Source organism: Papaver somniferum, chromosome 6 (assembly GCF_003573695.1).
Source record: "Papaver somniferum cultivar HN1 chromosome 6, ASM357369v1, whole genome shotgun sequence".
NCBI lineage: Eukaryota > Viridiplantae > Streptophyta > Magnoliopsida > Ranunculales > Papaveraceae > Papaver > Papaver somniferum.
The window spans coordinates 121,128,331-121,141,239 of record NC_039363.1 but is presented as its reverse complement, the minus strand read 5'-3'; the positions used below and the strand labels follow the sequence as shown (position 1 = coordinate 121,141,239).

The 12,909-nt window shown below is 35.7% G+C and overlaps 1 protein-coding gene across 1 annotated transcript; it reads left to right on the top strand.

Annotated features, from left to right (window-relative positions):
• Positions 1-10,192: 10,192 nt before the first annotated feature.
• LOC113291401 (zinc finger protein ZAT12-like) lies at positions 10,193-10,768 on the top strand. Its single transcript, XM_026540937.1, has 2 exons — positions 10,193-10,303; positions 10,340-10,768. Exons 1-2 carry the CDS (start codon positions 10,193-10,195, stop codon positions 10,766-10,768), a joined length of 540 nt encoding a protein of 179 aa, XP_026396722.1.
• Positions 10,769-12,909: the final 2,141 nt, after the last annotated feature.

The following is a 12,909-nucleotide window of genomic DNA, read 5'->3' as shown; positions in this document are numbered from 1 at the left end:
AGTAATTTGTTACTTGATTGTGTATTTGATATAGGTGTGATTTCATCCTAGGAAACTATGTTTCATTACATAAGTTTAAAGGAAGTACATATACGAACTTTCTTTGCAATCAAAAATAAATCAATAGGTATTTTGTCCGGTTTTCTATGAAGATCTTTTGGATGACCAATTCGAACCTAAGGTGGGAATACAGGTAGAACCAATCTTAATGTATGTTGAGAGTCAAGGTAGAACCGACCCATACCTATCTTGCGATACTTGGTAGAACCGATCCTAGCTTTTGTTGAGAATCATGGTAGAACCAACCCATACCTATATTAGGATTCTTGGTAGAACCGATCCTAGCTTTTGTTGGGAATCATGGTAGAACCGATCCTTACCTATATTAGGAGACTTGTTAGAACCAATCCTAGCTTTTGTTGGGAGTCATGGTAGAACTAATCCCTACCTATATTTGGAGTCTTGGTATAACCAATCCTAACCTACGTTGGGAGTCATGGTAGAACCGTTCCCAAGAGAAAAATCGATTTTCATCATTCACATATCACTTTACGGTTTTGTGTAAGTTTGAAATTAGGGTTTTCTAGATAAAAAAGTTCCAGATGTCAACATAATTTGAACATTACATAAACCTTGATAATCAAGGTGATCCTATTTTGATTAAGATTTTCCAATAATATGATTTTCCAGCAATCAAAACATATCTCTATAAAAATTATATTAGTTAAGTGTTAAACTAATATTAGATATTTTTTAAAGAGAAATTTCGGAATTACAGGTTGGATATTAGTTGGAAATATTAAAACCTAAATTAGGTACTTTATTGCATATCTTGAGAATCTTTCGGTTTTGGAATTTCCTTCTTGTCCAAACAACCTTGGTATATAAATAGAGAAGTTTGTTCTTCTTACAAACTATCCTTAGCCAGGCGAACTTCATTGTTACCGGTGGATCTGACAACTGGTATTGTTTGTAATACTATATCAGAGAGGAAAGTACCCTAATTAGTCGAAATCTCTTACGTCCGCCTACTTAAAGACTATTCTGGGATCAATAAGCTATATCAAGTACCATTGGTGGGAAACTAAACAAGAGCATTGATATCTAATTTTCGATTATTGATTTGATTGACTAACGGTTGTTGAAACTTTTTTTTTAATTATTCTTGAGATCCGTATCTTCTGTCATAAGTTCACTCAAACTAGATCAAAGTATCGACAGGATCTTCGAAACTATTTTTTGATCTGAAGACAACTTGTGATCATCTATTTTTAACATATTATGTTCTGTGTGTAATCGATCATAAGTGAAATCAAGTTTTTTGTGTACAATTGAAGATTTGAAGACAAGAAGATTTTTCTGATTGATTTAGCATCTTGTGATATTACTTTAGGCATACATCTTGATTGGATGGGATCCGACTAAGATCTGAGTTATTTTTGATATATTCGATCAAGTAGTTGTATAGATCAACAACTATCATTTGGTGGTATTCTTCAGTATCTGAATCTGATAGTTGTGAATCTAGATCTGATTATTTCAGATCTTGATTGATCTTACCCAACAAAAGAGTTTATTTTTTTAAACGGAAGAGCCTCTATAAAAACTCGACATATCTTTATTCTTAATGATTGATAGAGGAGTTAACAAAAGGCTTTGTTCCTTTAATGTTCGGAATACGATCAAAAGGGGTTGAGTGCTTAAGACTTTCATTGTTAAAGCAACTCAAGGTAGTGATTTCTATCTTGGGATTCACGTGAGTTGACCAGATGGTTGTAGACACATGGATACTGGGGAACTAAGTAGCTAGAGGTAGATTTTCTTGGTTATAACCATACGAAGTTGGATTTGTTCTTGTATATCGGCTTAATTTTGAGAGTATTCAAAATTGGACTAGGTCCCGTGGTTTTTCTGTATTTTCAGTTTTCTCGTTAACAAAATATTGTTGTGTGATTTACTTTATATTCCAAAATTATAATTGTTTTATTATAGTTAAAATTAAATACACTTGTACGTTAACCCAAGACACTTGATTGTGATCCTATAGTATATCGGTTTCATACCGTAACTATTATCAAGTGTATACCTTATTGTCGCATTGTATCAACTTTGTCCATATACCATCAAAATTGGTATTGGACTTATAGGTTGAAACGAAAAAAATTGTGGTGTACTTGGGTACCCTCATCATTTCATCCTTGCCTGAGGCCTCTGGTGGGGTGAAAAAAATTTCCAGGAGAGCCATTAAGAAGAATGGAGATAGATAAAGTGGTAATTCATTGTTCAATTACAAACTGGATAGAATCCAAAAGCTTTAAGAGTTTTTAGAAGAAAATCTCGGTTGACTCTGGCAAATGCTTTAGACATGTCTATATTGACTCCTAAACTTCATGTTTTTGTTTTTTTCTCTTTAAAAGAATGGACCATTTCATGTGATGTTATAATGCTATCTGATACAGTATTTTCCTAGAATTAACGAATGCAAATGAAAGGAGGGATTAAGGAATAAAGAAGGGGTTTGATTTTGTTGACTAAGATTTTTACATAGTTTTATTGGTCTGAACACACTAGGGTCTTTAGGATACTTATATTTATGGTTGATGAAAAGATGTGTGTTGTTAATTTTTTTTTGTGCAGATATTTAGAGGAAAAGAATTATTGTATTCATCTGGACCACCAAGGGTCCAAAAGTACCCCAATATTTTTAAAGAAACTTGTCGAAAACCCATCAGGTCCTGGAGATTTTTTTGGTTTTATTCTCTTTTTGAGATTAAAAATTTCTTCGCCTGAAGGGATAACTGTCAAGGCAGCGTTATCCTCATTAGAAATGCAAATTGGAATATTGCAAAACATATTGCGATATTGTGAAACATCCACAGGGTCATAAAAAAAGAGATTATTAAAGTACTCAGCTAAGACATGACTGATTTCAGATTCTATATTACTTATGAGACAACCAATCGAGTTCTATTTCCGTATTTTAAGAGTTATAGTACGAAAGCATTTAGTGTTCTTTTCTCCTAGGGTTATGGAGTTACCTCTAGAGTTTTTTTTTTTGCCATAGCTTCTTTGATGTCATAAAGTTGTTCAAAAATCTTAAGCTTCTCTCTAATAGCTTATTATTTACTGAGGAAGGTCTAGAGTGTTTTAATATTTTTATTTGTTTAAGAGTGATTCATATTATTTTAGTTGGTTTTCTAAGGATATTTTTCTTACAATCTAGCAGACTCAGTCCTAGAGTTTTAAGATTAATAACTAGAGATGATGTAGTGCCCTTAGATATGCAGTTGTTCCAAGAATTCAATCTTGATTACAAGAGGGCTCGTTTAACCAAGTGTCATAAAAATTTAAAGACCCATTTAAGCTTATTGAAAGTAGAGTCTAAGTTCATGGAGATAGGACTATGGTCGGAACCTACTTCTACTAACTGAGTTTAAGAAGCATATTGGAATTGTAGAAGCCATTCAAAATTATGATAAGCTTAGTCAAGTCTTTTTTGAATGTTTTTACTTCCTAATATATGGTTTTTCCAAGTGAATTCATAACCAGAGAACCCTAAATCTAATTATTAGAGCACTGCTCGGTCGAACTCGTAAGCGTTGCTATCTCAAGCTTGTTGTCAAGTTTAATTGCCAAAATTATAAGTCTTGATTTCTAGTCTACTTATAGCTAAGTCTCGGATAATGATAGAAAGTGTAGTTGAGCATTAAACTTCACGGCATTCATCGATTGAAGACGAAGAAATACTAAGGGGAGCTTGTGGAACTTCATCAATAAAAGGTATGTGGAGACTTGAACTCATATATCACTCAAAAGTATATCTACTCTATCTCCTATTTAAGACAAAAGTCGTATAACTATATAGACTTCGATTATACACATTTGATATTTTGAGTTGAGTTTAACTCGCTTACATATTTCTCGAAATATGTGTTGGTAAGCTTTCGCTTTAACCAATTTCATCTTATATTCTTGATGAAAGTCAAAAGATGATCATGCGAAAATCGCCTTATTACATCTTACATGATTTGTGTGAGACAGTCATTTAATGTAGACTCGGAATGTTTCATATTGATCATTTGATCACTTGAAAATTGCTTCGAAGCTAATAGTTTGTGTGAGACATCTATTGTCGTATTCTAAGAATGTTTCATTGATTGAATTTGGAGTTTAGAACAGTTAACCATAATTGGATTATGTGCACAGTATGCGTACTTGCATATGTGTTGATCCAAGACCGGAATTTAGTATGCATACCCGTATACATACTAGAGGTCAGGTAAAGTCCGGGAGCTAGAGTATGCGTACATGCACGTGTACTAGCGAAGTCAGTTGAAGTCTGGGTACTATACTATGCGTACCAGTACACGTACTGGATTCAACTGAAACTTGAAAGTGTACGGAAGTATGCGTACCCGTTTGCATACTGGCAAACACAGTCCAAGTACGGCTCTTTATGTATGCGTACCCGTTTGCATACTTGAATGGGTCATGTTCTAAAATCGGTTTGTTCATGAACTAATACATTTATATATTAAGGAATACAATCTTTTGAAAACCGTGGCTATAATGTTCATGAATTTATTCTAGTGAATCAAAATCGATTTTACTTTAATTGTGTCTTGTATACTTCTATGAGAATATAAACAATTGAACAACTCTAGAACTAGTTTCATTTGAGTCATTTGAACTAGTTATGGTTAAGATGAATAATGTTTATATGAAAGTGTTCATATGGCTAACTTCGGTTAACTATTGTTGAGCCAACAAAGGTGTGCATGTTTAGGTACGGTTACTCATATCTAAATGAAGTCACTTTTCATTTGTGTGTAACAAGCTAAGTTCGATCTAACAGTTGAAAGATATTAGCTTGTGATCTTGTTTGATGGCATATGCTTATTCTTAGGTACTTATAATGTGCCATGTTTATAATTTGCATCTAATTTTTTAAAAAATCTACCTTGGAAAAGAATCACAGTCAATTTTTTTTTTATGTGAGGTATAATTATCTAAAATTAATAGTTAAACCACGTGAATATGAAAATTGGTAGAATCCCAAGTCCTAGTATCCCTTGATGGTGTTATTATCCTGTACATATTTGTTAGTTTAATTTAGAATTAAGTCTAAAAACAAATATTTACAAGTCTGAGAATCGAATCTTTTTCTTACCACTTCTACAAACACATCACTTAACATGTCTGAAATATTGATAAATATTTGGGTGTCACTCTCCTTCTTGGTAGAAACAAAACTAAAGCTTTCAAATCTATTATGTATGCTTTTGATTTTATACTCAAGAATTTGAAAGGTAATACCATGAATCAATCTGCTAGGTCCATTATGGTTAAACATGTTCTTAATGCTTTTCCATCTCATCAAATGGGGAGTTATAACTTATAATTCCTAAAAATATGATTGCTCAAATGAATACAATGCACAGACAAATTTCGTGGGGTTACAAAAATAAAAGAGGTATCTACTTTATTGGTTTGAGTAAGCTTAGTACTCCTAAAGCCTTAGGGGGTTCGGTTTTAGAAATCTTGAACATTTTAACACTGCATTACTTACTAAACTTGCTTGGAAAGTTTGTAGTGATGAGGATGCACTTTGGATGCAAATTGTTAGAGCTAAATATGGAAGACATGGTAGCATTCTTCATTTGAACAAACTCAAAAAGATGAGTGTTCTTGGATTTGGAGAAGCATTTATTCTGATCTTGAAGTGTCCCAACTCCACCATATGTGGGTAGTTCGGTGTTACTAAAATTTACATTTGGTTAGATTGTTGGGTTATTGGTTATAATAACCCACCTATTCCAGTTACTGGATTTTCTAGCCTTTTTAAAAAAAAAAAATTTATCTCTGATTTATCTCCACCTGACACCAGATCTTGGATTATTGATCTCATTACTTCCTTACTGCTAATGTTATTCTAAATATGAATATTTTTACGACTGGTAATGATTCATTTATATGGAAACTTAACAGGAAAGGAAAGTTTTCCGTCAAGAATGCCTACAACACAATATGCAGTAATTATGTCAATGAACAAGTTCATAGGGGTATTATTCCTAGTAATGTCTGGAAAAAACTTTGGCATGTTAGTTCCTCATAGAGTTCAGTTATTTTTTTGGAAATATTTAAAAGATATAGTGCCCACTAGAGATAAAATTGCCAGATACGAACAAGATATTGAGTTGCATCGTAGTTTCTGCAATGATAATATGGAAATGTTAATCATTTGTTTATGGTGTGTAATTTTTCTAGAGATATATGGACGGGTATGGATGTGAATATCTATGTCATTGTACACAATCTTAGTACTTTTCATGAACGGGTGATAAGTTGGTTTACATCTAATGATATGCATTTGAATGATAGTTTTATGGCTCATGAAAAGTAATATTTGCATATTAATTTGGGTGGTTTGGCATATTCGGAAGGACAGATGTATTTTGGTGTTTCAGAATACTAAACCCAATCCATGGGGGACAATAATTAGGATACAATTTAACTCAGCAATACGATCTTTCTATTTCAACTAGTAACTTGAATAGAAACCTTGCTATACTGATCAAGCAGTGGTTACCACCTGAAAAGTATTTTATGAAGATTGATTTGGATGTTTCATATATATCTGACATCAAAAATGGTAGTATTGGCCTTGTTGTTTGTGATTCTGCAGGGTAATGCTTAGGAGTTAAAGGACTCAGGCTGGAAGAGGAGGTGGATGCTGAATTTGGAGATTAACATTTGAATGCAAAACTTTGGAGAAAGCAGCGAAGTGGATTGAAGACTTGGGATATAATAAAGTCATTTTTGAGCTGGATTGTGAGAATGTTGCGATCTCTATTAACACTCATGAGTTGCAAGTTCACCGGTTAAATCAAGGTTTAATATTTGCAGTTAAAAACAAATTCCCAAGTAATAAGTTATGGTTTTTTAAGTTATTTAAAGCGTAATAACTCACTGGTCTAGCTCCATGGCGCCGAAAATGTGTGAGGGTCACGGGATTTATCGAAGCGACGAGACATCGAATCATTGACGGAGCCGTAACATTCGACCGTCTGTAATTTTGGTTCGTGAATTTATTAATTCTAGGGATGTCATCCCTATTTCGTAAACTACCTCATCTTCAAGACAAAATATAATATGTTTTAGTAAATACAAATAATTATATGATCTCAAAATTACGCTCGGTCAAAGACATAAATAAGAAGGGGGAGAAAAGTGCAGAATGGAAATAATATAGTAAAAAAGAAAAGATAACATACTAAAAAGATGAGTAACTTTCGCCCAAAGACTTAAGAATGACTGCAAGATCGCCCTTTGGAACTTTCAATGGAGCCAAATCCATTAAGCAGACCCCTTGACCCCAGTATGCATCCGTCTGCCACTAGTTTTTTGGTTCGGGACTTTTTATGGTTTGAAAATTATTTTTTCCGATATCCAAACCTTTTCTCTCCTTTCACCCTCCCCATCCACAGGCAATTTCTGGCAAGGGAAACAAGTTTTCCGACGAGTGTTAACTACTCAGATATGCTCCTTTTAGAGTAGATCTGGGCAGTAGAAGTTTTATTTTCTGTTCTTTAGTGTTTTTCATAGATAGAAGATTATGGTTCAGATTTCCTTTAAGTTTTTTAGTTTTCCGGCGTCGTCTCCGGCGATGTCAACTCTCCGCCTTCGGGATTTTCTACTGCATCTTCAAGGTATTTCTTATTGCGTGTTTGTCACGCTTATTCCTTGCATTAATGGCGACTCTACTTTGGTTGCATGGTGTTTTAAGTACTCCGGCGTCATGCTCTAGTCACCGAAATTTGGATTCTTTCGGTCAAGAATTAGACAGAAAACTCCTTCTATGTAGTATCTCTTTTCAAACAAGATTCAATATCAAACGGTCAGATCGTGTTTAGAAGACCATCCTTCTTCCTATTTAGTCGACTCTTTCATACTTGTAATTTGTCGTTCCCGGTATTCCTTCTCTTCTTCTTATCGGAATATTCGACCATGTACTTTTACGGTATGTTCTTCTTGTCCTATAATGATTTTTTGATGTACTTAATCACCTTGTAATCATGGTTTGCTATCAATGAAATGGAATCATTTTTATCAAAAAAATAAACAAATAAATATTTTCCCCAAAAATCATGACTAAATATATAGGGTTACTTCTTGCAATCTTATGTGCAGGGTGGATTGAATAGAAATAGTAGAATTATGGATGAAAAACACACCAAGAGGAAAACACAATTATAAATGAAGTCAAAAGAATGATCTACCAGTGGGGTCACTTCAAAATTGGTTTCAAGGTCGCTCATTTAGAGCATCCACAATCATGAAACGGAGTAAAGAGTAAAAATCAGACTAGAGACTAAAAAGATTGGTATTTTTAGACGTGGAGCATAATGGTAAAAGGAGTAAATTTAGTTACCCACACATTATACTTGCGCTTGATGTGGGCTCACCTTATACTTGTGCTTGGTGATCAAGCGAACATTATACTTGCGTCAGATTGTTAGTGTAGTTGGTTGGGGAACTTTATATCTTCGCTCCACTATCAAACGGATGCTTCACTCTACACTTGTTGCGAGACGATGATTCTATATGCGTCTACTCTCAAATGCTGATTATATCTCTGCTCGAGTAAATATAGTTTTGGTCAGGTTTCGGGACTAGATTTGGTCCCAAACTCTAGAAAATTCGATCAAATTTGGTTATGCTCCTCCGTACCACTGCAATTGGTTTTTTGGCCAAATTTTTGTTTGCTCCGTGCTTTTGCTCCATGATTATGGACGCGCCTCTGAGAGACTTAACTCAATCGGAAGGAGGTAACGGGCTGTAACTAGTCTTAGAAACTTGTATTGTAGGCCTGAGTTTTGGGCTTTTGTTATTAAGTTGTTCGTTTGGCTAATAGCCAGCTGCAGCGGGATTTGGCTATTCCCAGGCATTTGAATTCAGGCAACACTAGGTCCGATGCTGGAATTCCTGATTTATCTCGAGATAGTAAATATCCAAGACGATGTAGAGGATGCAATAGAGTGGGCGTTGTTAGAAAGAAAAAAAAAAAGTACCGTAACTAAGCTCTAGCTAATCTACTTTCATTAGTTCACGGCTCACAGCACCTGCTTCTAACAAATTCGAGTTCACTTGGCGCCAAAAATACCCACCAAAGGTGGCCTTTTTCTTCTGGTTGTACCTTCTGCTTGCGTTTTCTGCCCTAAGGACGGAAGCCCAACTCATCCATTTCTTCACTGTTATTTTGCTTATAACATATGGTCTTACTTCAAGCAACCGTTGTATTGGTCCTTTGTTGTGCCATATATGATGTTGGAACTGCTATCTTTCATGGGTAGTTGGTTCTTCATTGAAGCGATGCAACCTTTTATGGAACACAGGCTGGCTGATGTTGCATGGTGTTTATGGCTTAAAAGAAATGCGAGAATCTTTGAGCCTTAAAGGACAAATCTATCACCCAACTGATCCCCACACTCTTTACACATGGGCTTTGGTCTTCAAGGATTTTGATAATATCAACTATCAACACATTTTTGGAAAATTGACAAGATTTGAATTTAAACCTCCATAGCTTTTTGTAGGTCTTTTCTTTTTAATCACTAGCTTGTCAGTGATGTTTGCTTGATTTTCTTCTTATTTTCTTCTCTTTGGTGACATTTCCTTCTACTCCGATCAAAAAATAGGTCCTTGACAGCAATTGCAATGGTGCCATCAAAACCAAAGACCAAAGACCCAAAAAAACGACAAAATTTGAGTTTAGTCCGTGGTGCCACGGTATGATAATGGAGTATATTTAGTCGAGCGGCAGTATAGCCTTCGTTTGCTGTGGAGCGAAGTTATAAAATTCATCCCACTGAGGCGTACATATACATTACGCTTGTTGCGGGGCGTTGAAGGCGTTGAAGAAATATACCTCTGTTATAGGGCGTACATATAATTTACGCCGGAACAAGGGACAGAAATATTACTCACGGCGTTTGCTCATATACACGCCTGAAAGCAGCCGAGCATTATATATCCGCTCACTGTATACACACGTTCAATTCTAAGGTTCGAAAATTACCAAACAACAATTTCACACTTCAAACTCTTTTCTAAGAAGCAAATCATAGTTTCGAAACTATAAAAATCCTCGATATATCCTTCTAGTTAATCAAATCACTACAAAGTCATTATGATGAGTAACAAGAGAAGTAGAGGGGACATGGAAGATATCAGCATAGCAAACATGGTAAAGTTCTTGATGTTATTATCACGTAATCAAGGAGATCATGTCGATTATCAATCCGTGGTTCAGGCACAAAGGACATCAATGAGCACTCAGAGTCGTGTTTTCGAGTGCAAAACATGCAATAGACAGTTTCCATCATTTCAAGCATTAGGAGGACGTAGAGCGAGACACAAGAAACCAAAATTAATGGATCCAACAACGTTAGATGATCAGAGTAATAGTAGTAACCAGCAACAAGCAGTAAAACCAAAGATCCACGAGTGTTCAATTTGTGGGTTACAGTTTTCTATCGGACAGGCCTTAGGTGGGCATATCAGAAGACAGAGAGCTGCCATGCTTGAATCCTCATTCACAACAGCAGCAGGATTTTCATCCTCTTCATCTGATGTTACAACCGATGATACTACTCCAAAACAAGTACCGGTATTCAAGAGATCGAATAGCAGCAGAAGAACTCTGGGTCTGAACTTGGATTTGAAAATTACCAAGTCGGTGTGGGACGTGAGCTTTATGCACGCATGAACGGGGCGGCCTTAAAACGTACGCCTGGATGGGGCGTATATATTTCATTAGTCTAAGTGGGGCGAGCTTATATTGACCGCCTATAATCAGGCGTACACTTTACCAACGTCTGGTCGGGCGTACATTTTACCAACGCATTGAAGCGTAAATTATATACACGCGTCACCAACGGCACGAGGAATATACATACGCTTCATATGAAACGTAACTTAAAAGCTCGCCTATTAACAAACGTACTTTATAACTTCGCTCGACTAAATTTGGTTTTGGTCTGAGTTTCAGACCAAATATACTCTGAGATTTGGTTTTAGTCTAAATTATAGTCTTTAGTCCGTTCGACTTAGTCTGCTTTCTGAACCAGATTTATGATTTTACTCGTCCACCGTGGTTTCTCTAAGAAATTAAGAATACTATGTGGCCTATAGAACATGTCATCACATGAATGTATATGGTTACAATATCGATCAGAAACTAATTTGTAGTAAGGAATTCCCGTCTCGTTGACTAATTAAGTGGATTTTCCCATAGGCAACGTTTACAAAGTTGCGAACCATTTTCCATGGTTAAATATCGTGCATTCGATTCTATCTGTCTGTCTTATACATGATGGATTAGGTTTGGTAATTTAGCCTCGTTTAATTGGGGGCCATGAAAACTAATTTGAGGCCTTGACATTTTATTTGCACCCCAAAATTATCAGGGGCGTATTCAACTGATTGTGAAAATACCATTTGATCCTTGACTAATACTAAACATTAAAAATCAGTTAACCAAATTAGAAACCTTAATTAGGCCCCCAATTCATATACCCTAAACTAAATCACAAAATCAGTTTCTTTCCTCTTCCCTTCATCTTCTTCTTCTCCCTTTCTCTTCTCCACCACCATTAACGATCCCCTTTGAAGAAAAAAAAATCCACCCGATTCATCACGTGATCGCCGATGATAAAGCTTTAATCGACGATTAAATTCTTCTACAAACATGGCTCGTACAAAGCAGACCGCTAGAAAAGCACTTCAAATCCCTAATCTCGTAGATACGGTAAAAGCCAAGGTTGCTGAGGGAAGAACTCCCAAACCTATAAAATCGAAACCCAAGAAAGAAATGGCTCCAATTAGAAGATATGTGAACTAAAACCCAGCTTCTATTCGATTTTTTGTTGTATTTTGATTGTGAAACCGAGTTCGGTAACTGAAAATTAGCAGTATCAGTGTAAGGGTCGTTAGTATCTAAATTGGAACCCCTAACGACTTTTGATTTGCATGCGGATTCTATGAAAAATCGTTAGTGTATTAGGTTGAAGATGACGACCCTAATTCTGCTACTTCAACATTTTTTGCCCTAGAATAGAGTCGTTATTGTATTAGGTTGAAGATGACGACTCTGTTTTGACGATCCTTTTTTATTGGTTAACGACTCTAGATGGAACTCGAACAGCCTTCTGTTCCAAAAAACGATAGTGTCATCATCTTAGATCCCATAGTCGTCAATTATCTATATGCCCTAGAGTCGTCAACCCATCATAGGATCGTCATTGCCTTTTTGATGACCCATTGTTACACGATAACGACCCTGTAAGAAAAATAATCACCCTCTCTGTCCAAATATTTGGAGGGTCGTCATTATATATATTTGAGTCGTCACCTTATATTGAAGGGTCGTTTGCTTTATAGATCATCCCACTGACGACCCTTTAACTGATACCATAAAATTGATATCTTCTTGGTTCTTTTTTTTTTTTGTGTGTTTGAACTATAGTACCAAGAATACCAAAGACAAGGTTCCAATGATGATAACTCCTCCTTCCAAAGCTCCCCGCCACGATAAATACTTACTTGCCAGTACATTACGCGGAAAAAAAGCCGAGTGAGGTAGCATTTTCTATCAGCGAACCAAGAGACAAAGGTAATGAGTTATCGGATTCGTCGGAATCATCCTCTCTTTTTATTTCCGCTAACAGTAGCGATAATGAAGAAGATGAGATACAAGAAGATCCTCACGTACGAGGTGAAGAAGAAGAAGAAGAAGAAGAAGAAGAAGAAGAAGAAGAAGAAGAGAGTGATAATGATGATGAAGAGAATGGTAGTGGTGATGATTCTGATGATGGTAATTAATGGTGGTAATGAGGAGGAGGAAGGGGA

What these genes read in the sequence shown, in the direction of transcription:
- LOC113291401 (XM_026540937.1), top strand. Translation starts at nt 10,193, where the DNA reads ATGAGTAACAAGAGAAGTAGAGGGGACATGGAAGATATCAGCATAGCA. An exon ending in ATCATGTCGATTATCAATCC is followed by an intron (nt 10,304 to 10,339) that starts GTGGTTCAGGCA and finishes ATGAGCACTCAG; the next exon opens with AGTCGTGTTTTCGAGTGCAA.